The 10,000-nt window shown below is 40.9% G+C and overlaps 1 protein-coding gene across 1 annotated transcript; it reads left to right on the top strand.

The window, feature by feature from the left end:
- The first annotated feature begins 944 nt into the window (after positions 1-944).
- LOC137995817 (ATP-dependent RNA helicase DHX33-like) lies at positions 945-9,495 on the top strand. The gene is made up of 5 exons (XM_068841298.1): positions 945-1,879; positions 3,925-4,013; positions 5,326-5,508; positions 6,862-7,193; positions 8,417-9,495. Exons 1-5 carry the CDS (start codon positions 987-989, stop codon positions 9,086-9,088), a joined length of 2,169 nt encoding a protein of 722 aa, XP_068697399.1. The 5' UTR covers positions 945-986; the 3' UTR covers positions 9,089-9,495.
- Positions 9,496-10,000: the final 505 nt, after the last annotated feature.

Raw genomic sequence — 10,000 nt, forward strand, 5'->3', positions numbered from 1 at the left:
TGAGCAGTGTCGACTGTGACTGTAAAGTCCAATTCTGGAATGGCAGTCTCTGCCACAGTTGCTGCAAGTGTAGGGTGTTGGCAGTGAGGGTGCAAAAGCTACTCTCGCTCTCTGTCGCCGGCTCCCTCCTGGTCTCTGCTCTCTTCGCCCCTGTCCGCACCACGTGGCGCCAGTTGCTTTGGTCAGCTGTGGCTGCTTCCCATGAGTCAGGGTTGATCTCGACAGACTTCATGTCTCTTTTGAGTACGTCCTTTTAAAGCAGCATTAGGCAGCCAACTGGTTTGGAGCCTGACGTGAGCCCGCCATAAAGGACATCCTTTGCAAAGCGTCCATCCTCCATGCGCCAAACGTGGCCGGGCAAGCGCAGGCGTCTCAGAGACAGCGTGCGAACATGATTGGGATATTCGCACGCACAAGGACAGGACATACTTGTTGGGCACTCTGTCCTGCCAGGATATGCCTAGGATGCGTCGCTACTTATCTACTTATCAACTTATTTGTTCGGCAGGTCACGCTTTCCTTAACTATATGACACCTCAAAATTAACGTGCGAATCGAATTCCAAGCTCGATCATAAAAAATAAACGATTGAATTTATAGTGAATTCGACTTTTTATGATGGCCATTGAAGCTGCATTTCTCAATATTCTGAAAGGATTCCTTTTATTGCGATCTACGTATATTAAGAGGGAGCTTAATCCGGGAGCTTAATTAAGCACGAGCGTTTCATAGAGGAGGACGGCAACCGGAAGAGAATGTTTCATGAGCCAGGACAGTGGTGTCTCCCAGATTTTTATACTAATAAATTTTAATGGAGAAAAGATACTTAGCAATGTGAAGGTGGCTGTGTGAATACAAGTTAAAAGGGAAAACAGCTCGCTTACTTCTGAAAGAAGTCTGGATATCTGGTAGTTTTAATGCGTCGTACATAATGTAGTAACACAAAGCAAGATGGCGGCCATCTCATTCACACGGTTGCACAGTGCATGCAATTTTCTCGTCAAGTCAATGAATGTCCCGTTCCAATAGCAATGCATCCTGGAGTGAAAAGATCACTCTCTGAGGAGGAGAGCCCTTCAGCAAAAAGGGCTTATTTTCGATCTTTTTCTCTGTCAGGTGGCGTTGGCAATGGCGTTTCACAGCGTGAAAGCAATGGCCAATCAAAACATAATTACAGCGACAGTCAGCATCACCGACAGACATCTCCCTTATCATCGAGAAAGCAGAGGTTTAGTTTGCCTATCTACAGTGGGCGCACAGCAATAATTGCTGAAGTACGGATGAAGGAAAGCATCATTATTGTTGGAGAAACAGGGAGCGGAAAAACCACGCAGATTCCTCAATATATTTACGAAGATCGCTTGACCAAGCTTGGAGCTATTGCTTGCACTCAACCTCGCCGGGTCGCTGCGATCAGCATCGCGCAGAGGGTAGCTAAAGAAATGAGCGTGCATTTGGGAGAAGAAGTAGGTTACACGGTCCGATTTGAAGACGTGACCTCAGAAAAAACTCGAGTGAAGTACATGACTGATGGTATGCTTTTAAGGGAGGCGATCGGGGACTCCTTGCTTCTCAGATATGCTGTTGTGATTTTAGATGAAGCTCATGAGAGGACAGTTCATACTGATGTCCTTTTTGGTGTTGTGAAGTCTGCGCAGAGAATGCGGAAAGAGAACAATCAGAAGCCTTTAAAAATTGTTGTCATGTCCGCGACGTTAGAAGCTGATCATTTTTCGCGTTACTTTAATGGTGCTAAGGTGTTGTACATTGAGGGTCGGCAGCACCCTATACAAATGATGTATACAGTTGAGCAGCAGAAGGACTATGTCCATGCAGCACTCGTGACCATCATGCAGCTACATCAAGAAATGCCTCCTGGGTAATGAATAATTTATACAAATTATGTAGAATATATACATACATGCATACATATATAATTTGTCACTTCCCATAGGGGCTTTTCGGGGCAAATGAAACACAATCAACGAAACGACAGAACATTCAACAGCAACTGTTAAGAATCCCAACTGGCCAGAGGCAAACTAGTTGGCTATTTTCCAGTGCGGCAGAGAAGGAACTACCAGGATCAAATTTAACGAGTGGTCAGAACAGGTTTTGAAGCCGGGAGCTCCAGATCTCAAGGCAATTGCCCTAATATATAAAATGTTCATGTATTTGATCTGCAGAAATTGAAATTCATGAGAGATGGAGATTATCGCATTTTAAGCCGTAACTTATGCAGACTTGCAAAGAGAGCAAGGAAAAAATCCAGGCTAAAACAGGGCCAATCAAGCAACCATAGGTTTGAGCCCCAATCCAGCCCTGGATTTTTTTTCTTGGGCTTTCTTCACCACTGTTTAAAGGGGCACTGTCATGCGATGGCATGTGCAGTAAGTTTTCACACATAGAGATTTTAACAGACTTTTAATTTTTTGCTTTTTTGTTTAATACAGCTTTCAAAAGCCTGATGCTAACCCTAGCATCAGCACCGCACTGATGAGACCCAGAAGGCCAAAACAGTATTGTCTGCAGTTAATTATTTATCTATCTGACAGCTCAACTCAGTGAAGTGTGATCGACAACATTGTCGGCAGTACAAGCGCTCACACAGAAATATTTTTTCGCTGCAATGTACCAACCATATCATCAGGTTAACATGCCACTTTAAAGCTGAAAGAGAGTGCATGTATTTCCAAGAGACAACTTTGAAGTTGAAGGATGGTGAGCAGAGAAAAAGTTCAGCTGTGTTTTAATCACTGTTTGCAGTTATTAATTTGTGCAGCAAATATACACAGAATCTCTGTACGGTGGCCAATTTACATTATCAACTCTGTTGATAAGACCAAAAATTTAAATAAACACAACCACTGCAGTTGCTCTCAAATAAATGCAGGTTTGCTTCAAAGGGTTAAAGTACGTACGGTATTTTTGAGTGAATATAGGAAACATTTTTCAACAAATGATGATGTGATGGTCTCTAACAAAAGTGAGTAGGTAGAAATGAGCCTGAAGATGGACTTCGATCCTTGTTTATAGTCGAATGGCTTACACTTCGATTACATTATACATCAATTTTCTGATGAATTCATGCCTTAAAAAGTTCCTCTTCAATGTAGATGTCGTATTGGTATTTTGACTGATCTGCTTTGCTTTTTTGAGGAGATTGAATCACTATTTGTGCACGGAGTGTTTAAAATTCTAGATGTGAGAGTGGCTGCTATTTGTATGCACCACTATTCAAAAACCTGCCACATACACGTCCTTGACAGTGCCCCTTTAATTTACTGCTTAACTGCGATGATCTCCATCTCTCATGTAATGATAGTAAAAATACATCAGCCGAATGCTGTTAGTGCCTAGTCTTCTCTTGCCAGGGGTTAAATTATGTAAACTGGTTTAGGCTATTGGTGGAATTGGTGGTTTAGGTACTGGCTTTGCCTTTGTGTTGTTTCCTTTCTCAGGAAACTTTACACCTCTCTGATAACATACTGGTGGAGGGTTGAAGTTCCCTGTAATGCACCAGCATATTTTTTTAGGGAGAGTTGCGATACTGACCAATAATCAAGGTTGTGTCATGTACATTGTAACAGACACTGTTTTATTCACATCCTTGCAAGCCATTGTGGCTCATAAATGAATGAAGGGATTAGTTTCTTAGGAAACGTTGGTGCTGCATCAGTGGGAGAGTTTAACATGAAAATTTGGTTTTATCAAACAAGATATCTAAAGGTTGAATTGCCGCCATGAAAAGATAACATGGCTGATATTCAAGGATTAGCCTTCGGCTTCTAGGAAGGGCTACCCCTTTTGTAAAAGATTTACCACATCATCTTTTCATAGTGGCAACTCGACCTTGATCAACTGATGATTGTGAATCTATGCATATGTAGTTTGACGAATCTTGGGTGTTTTTTTTTTCTTTAGTGGGGATATTCTTGTGTTCCTAACTGGCCAGGATGAAATTGAATCCTTAGCAAAACTGGTAACTGACTGTGCACAACATTGTGCATCAGGTAAGCTGCTCCTTTTTGAAATTTGAGACAAGCACTCATCTTGCATCATCATTGCATCATGCATCTTTGAGAAAAGCATGCATCTTGCATCTCCATATAGGTGTCTTTAAATTGTTTTTGCTTACCTATACATAACTGCATTATTAAAATTAATTAATTAAATGGTGTTCAGTTAGTTTAATGTTAAAGGGGCTATGTCGCGCAAAATGACGTAAATTCATGACACTCAAAATTCCCAAAAAGTAGAATGAAACATTGCAATAACAACTTAGAACAATTTCTCTCGGGACCATTATAAGTCCCAAGACATAATAAAAACAATCCTTATGCAAAATTTTGGAGGGACAAACATTAAGAATCTTAGGGCATTTTTGATACTGGCTAATTTATTTAGCTTGTTTATTAAGTTTTTTTGTGGCAGTGCTGTCTGGTTAAATGTAATGCATTCTGGTTAAACGTAATGTGTGCTGGTAAAAAGTAGTGAATTCGAGAATTCGTGGTGGCTTACATAGTTTTCGTTAGAGCTTTTTTTTCAAGCGGGATTATGTTGCGGCTCACTACATGTAACTTCGTTTGCTCCACAGCAAGAATGTATAAAACATTATTACCGTTAAGTAAAATTTTATAGTGAGTGTTGAGTGCTCATAGAGTGCATGCATTGCAGTACAGTAAAGGAAATCTAAATAGCTAACTAGTCAAGTATATAACAGGAAATATGGTAATGAATTACCAAACAATGATTAAAGGGGAACTGAAGTCAAAAAATAAGCATTTTTTTATAATTCATTTTTACACTTTAGACCATGCGCAATAATGTTTTCAACTTTTGTTTCTGGCATATCCGTCGTTCTTCCACCTAAAAAAATGTTTATATTCCGATCTTGGGCCATCAGCATTGCGGCTCAGAATGGAGGAGTCAGCGGTCATTTTTGCAGCTTATGACGTATGATATGGGGAAGACATGCGAGAGCGCCCCATATAGGAGCAGTGTTTTTGACTGATGTTTGTCGTGAATATTGAGTCCGCAAAGAAACGGCAAAACAACGAAGAAAATATCCACAGAAGCACTTGTTTCTCTTCTTTACGAAATCTCAGTTCCCCATATCATGCATCACAGCAGGGTGCTGATTTAGTTCTTGAGCCCGCACTGAAAAGGCAGAAAAAGCAGGAAAAGCCCAACTTCGAATGTAATTTTCTCTAACCCCCACACACTAAATTTTACTTATGTTAGGCTTTCCAAAAACAATATCGGAAAAATTGCTGATTTTGGCGTACAGTTCTCCTTTAACATGGATTATGATCTTATATTCAGATTGCCCAGAACTTCTGGTCTGTCCAATGTTTGCTTCCCTTCCATCACAACATCAAATGAAGGTTTTCATCTCTGCTCCTCTTGGAAAAAGGAAAGTGATTTTGGCAACAAACATTGCAGAAACGTCAATTACCATTCCTGGAGTTAAATATGTAATTGACACAGGATTTGTCAAAGGAAAAGGTTACTTCGACAACATTATCACTTATTTTTTAACTTTGCCCAAAACTAGGGGAGGCGAATGGTACCTCCAAGATCTTGGCACTCGCAAACTTTTCATCTGATCTCGAAATCTCGACAGCTAGCCTTTGCGAAGAGTCTCGAAGTCTCGTTTATAAATTGCATTTATTTCAGAGTGAAATTTTACATGTTTTGGTCTCGGTTTCGGATTCGCAAACAAGGGTCTCGGCGAGTGTCGGATTTTGCTATTCGTCTAAACCCCACACACTTAACTTTACTGTTGGTACCCAATTGTGAAAAAGTTATTGTCATAACTCAAGATGAAAATAGTTTTTTCCTTCCCTTTTTCCATCCTTCAGCCGCGTACTATCGTTATCCGTTGCAAAACCCAATATTAAATGTGATAATGCTCGGCTATGGGAACTATTAATTTTCCTCTGATCCGTATAGCCATAGTATGCATCTTTAAATTCCAACAAAACAGATCACTCGTGCAGGATACAAAGTCAGCTTTTATTGATGCTTTTAGTGATGGAACTGTCCTTGTTCCATTATAAAATGAAGTGAAAGAATAAATCTAAAGCTAAATCGAAAGCGATGAACCTACAGTTGTTAACTGTCACTACCATCAGTAGTCACCGACACTGAGGTGAATAACTGTTTTAGTATATACTAAAACAGTGAGATAATATATCAGGAAAAGATGATTTTAACTCATTTATTCCTGCAACGATTACAATAATTTCGGGCGCAAATCCCGCGCGAGTTGCTCGGAGGTGAATAGCGAAGGATATTCGGCGTTTGAGCAGCCAATCAGAGCGCGCCTTCAACGCTATCTTTTTTTTTAGTATATACTAGGCTAGTTAGCAACTATTCACCTCTCTCCACCGACACTGAGGTGAATAGTTGCTAACTAGTATATACTAAAACAGTGAAATAATATAGCACAAAAAGATGATTTTAACTCATTTATTCCTGCAAAGATTACAACATTTTCGGGAGCAAATTGGCCACGCGAATTGCACGAGGGTGAATAGCAAAATATATCCGGAGTTTGAGTAGCCAATCAGCGCGCGCGTTCAACGCTATCCACTGTTTTAGTATATACTAATTATTATTATTATTATTATTATTATTATTATTATTAACACGTGTAGGGACATTGCTTTCGTTTGAGCATTTCTTATTATTGTCTCGAACTTTGAATATTACACAGCAATGTGTCAAAACGTTAAGCTTTCTTCAAATTACTCTCAATAACGGAAAGAAACGCAAGAGCATCCCCATACTTGAAATAAATTCCCTTTTTAAACTTTGCTTTTGTATTTTTTTTTTTGTTTGGTTTTTAATTTACAGCCTTTCATCCCAAAACCGGCCTTGACATGCTTCAGGTACAGCCAGTTTCGAAGGCGCAGGCGAGGCAGCGGACAGGAAGAGCTGGACGTGAAACCAGTGGAGTTTGCTATCGACTTTACACAGAGGAACAATTTGATGAGCTGAAGGAGGCGACCACGCCTGAAATTCAGCGATGCAACTTAGCCACTGTCATTCTACAGCTTATGGCGCTTGGAATATCCGATGTTGTCAATTTTGACTTTCTTGATCGCCCACCACAAGATGCCATAGAGACTGCATTTGAGCAACTAGTAGTGCTCGGTGCAGTAAGGAAAGGCAGTGGTGGCTATGAGGTACAGTCTCTGCAAGATTAGTCTACAAAGCTGCGTGGGCACCTAACGGCTCATTTTGGTTAAATGTGGGTTTGAGGGGTATTGGAAAAGCTGCAGTTTTCTTAGAGTTAATTAGAACCGTCGTTATATCGTATCATATTGTTATTTACCCTCGGATTTTAGAGTAGCTTGATGTAGATAGTATCTCCGAACATTTACCCACCCAACCATGATACACCACAGAAGACAGACCACAGCACTGGGAACTACATGCCCTAACTCTTTGCGACAAGTGTGTGGGTTATTTTACGTCCCACAGGATTATGAACGTTGACGGTTTATAGTCTTTATCCGAGAACACTAGAGTCTAACCATTTGCGGATGTAATTACAAAGGCAGCACTTTCTTTTCAGTTATTTAAAGACCCTGAGTGTTGGTCCGGCCGGAGTTGAACTCACGACCTCCCGCATGGCAGCCCGGTGCTCAACCAACTGAGCCAGCGGTTCGCGGTTATGTTATTACGAAACTTATTTCCTTTGGTTTTCGAAAGCTAGTCGTGTTACGTTCAGGGAAACAAACTCAACATTTTTTAAATTTGACGTACGAGTCTCTAGTGTGTAACGTATTCTGTTACCTGCGTAAACGGTTTAAGAATCTTAACGAAACAATATTATTTCCGCTGCTTTTCCAAACATTCCCTTGAACAATGCAAAAATTCGATAACAAAGGCAGAGAAGCGGGTTAACTTAATTTAGCGAATAAGAGCACAATAGTCACGGTTTGGTGCCCCGGAAGTTGCATCCAGATAACTCCATACCTCAGAAGAAGATAGTTCAAACCTGTCACAGCACTAATTCCGCAATAAACTTTGATGGACCTGAAAGAAACCCCACACTTTTCGCAAAGAGTTTTAAAGGGTTTTAAGTGTCTGAAAAAGACCACCAAAAGTGCATATGGAAAGAAGTTAAGCTGCTTTTCGGTTGCGCTGGGTTTGCATCAGTGCTTATTGATTTCCCAGATTCAACTTCACCTCGCTATGTAAATAGCCAATTGCTTGTCTCCTTCCCTTTTAACACAAATATCCCCGCACAATGAAAGCTTTAAATACTACTTTGTTTGTTCTTTGCTTTCCTTTCTAACGTACATCTCTCGCAGGACCTCAGTAACGCAGTTCCAGTCGCACATCCAGCTCACAACTTTTGCAAGATGACAATTATAATCTGTTTTTCATGATTTTTTCATAGTTGATGCCTCTGGGTCGTCAAATGGCTGAGTTTCCGTTGGAGCCACGATTGGCCAAAGTGATCCTGTGCTCGCAACGGTTCAATTGCAGCGAGGAAATCATCACAATTGTGGCACTGCTTTCGGTTGATTCTCTCACTTACACTCCACAAAGCAAACGAGATCATGCCATAGCGATTCGCAAGAAGTTCACGTCGTCAGAAGGAGATCAGATGACACTGCTGAACATTTACAGAGCCTACAGGGCTGTTAATGGTAACAAAGAGTGGTGTTTTCAACATTTCATCAACTCGCAGACTGTCAAACAGGTGATGGACATAAGAAAGCAATTGAGAGAGATTTGTGTACGAATGAACATCACTTTGAACTCTTGTGGCAAGGAAACTGCGAACATCAGGGAAACTCTTGCCCGAGGACTGTTCATGAATGCAGCCCAGCTTCAGCTGGATGGCTCATATCAGACGGTAACGCATCGCCAACCAGTCTCTATTCACCCGACATCATCCTTGTTTGGATCAAAGCCTCAGTTTGTCGTGTACAATGAGCTTGTTCATACATCCAAGTGTTACATGCGCGACGTTTGTGTTGTAGATCCCTCTTGGCTTCGCGACGCTGCACCAAATTATTTCAAGGAACACAGACTGCATTCTCAACCGACAGCAATTTACTCTTGATCGCCAACAGTCCCTTTTTTTTAATTTCGCATCGTGCCACATGGCAAATAGAATCACTACCACAACGCAGTGACTCTTCTCGTGCCATCAAAGTCTTGGTTACGATTGTTGTATCCCGCGTTTAACCGCGGTCTTTTTTGTATGAATCTGTTTTCAACGTTTTTTCTATCCTGCGGCCTCTAAATGTGGAGAGTTCTTAAAATCGACCGTTTTCGTGTTGAGGGGAAGCGGAATTAGTTGCCTAAGACTAGCGTTAACTCGGTGTTTCTTAAGTGAGAAAAAAATGTTCATTCGCTATTTTCACACATCCCATAATACAGTTCATTTTGGGGGGTTATTTGCAGATATCCAGTTCACTGAAGCATGATAAAGTCCCAACAGTAAATAAATTGTATTGTTTTTATGCAAAGAAGCCCCAAAACGTATTGCATTATGGGAATGGGAAAGTAGCGAGTTCCTCGTTCCGGATACAGAAAAAAGAGAGAAATGCTTTCAGAGCAAAGAGAGAAAAATGTTTCTGTGTTCGTGGGAAACATCGTTCTACTTAGGTATCTGGTTTTCTACTCAAGGACGGTGCCGCTTCGCACCTGATACGAGGGTACTGTTCCTTGAATAATGTTTATGCACAAAAATAGACTCCAATAAGGGTTACTGGAATATTATTAGATTTTCAATTAGATGTGTCCGGGAGCTCTCGGTATAAGTTAACGGCAAACTCCACATAAACATTTTATTCCGGGAAAAAAAACGACTCCAAAAAAAAAGCGACCGTAAAAGCTTCATTGCGCGACCCTATATCCGATTGGCCGGAAGTTCGCTTGAAAATTGACGCGTGTGTCGCGCAGATCAAAGTTCAGTTCTTCAAAAACGTCAAAAAGACCTCAATGGCATAAAAGGCACAGAAGCAAAAGC

Source organism: Montipora foliosa, chromosome 1, assembly GCF_036669935.1.
Source record: "Montipora foliosa isolate CH-2021 chromosome 1, ASM3666993v2, whole genome shotgun sequence".
NCBI lineage: Eukaryota > Metazoa > Cnidaria > Anthozoa > Scleractinia > Acroporidae > Montipora > Montipora foliosa.

Excerpts from the sequence above, each read along its gene's own strand:
- LOC137995817 (XM_068841298.1), top strand. The coding sequence starts at position 987 with ATGCAATTTTCTCGTCAAGTCAATGAATGTCCCGTTCCAATAGCAATG. Across the intron at positions 4,014-5,325 it reads TGCACAACATTGTGCATCAG|ATTGCCCAGAACTTCTGGTC; the intron begins GTAAGCTGCTCC and ends TCTTATATTCAG. Across the intron at positions 7,194-8,416 it reads AAGGCAGTGGTGGCTATGAG|TTGATGCCTCTGGGTCGTCA; the intron begins GTACAGTCTCTG and ends ATTTTTTCATAG.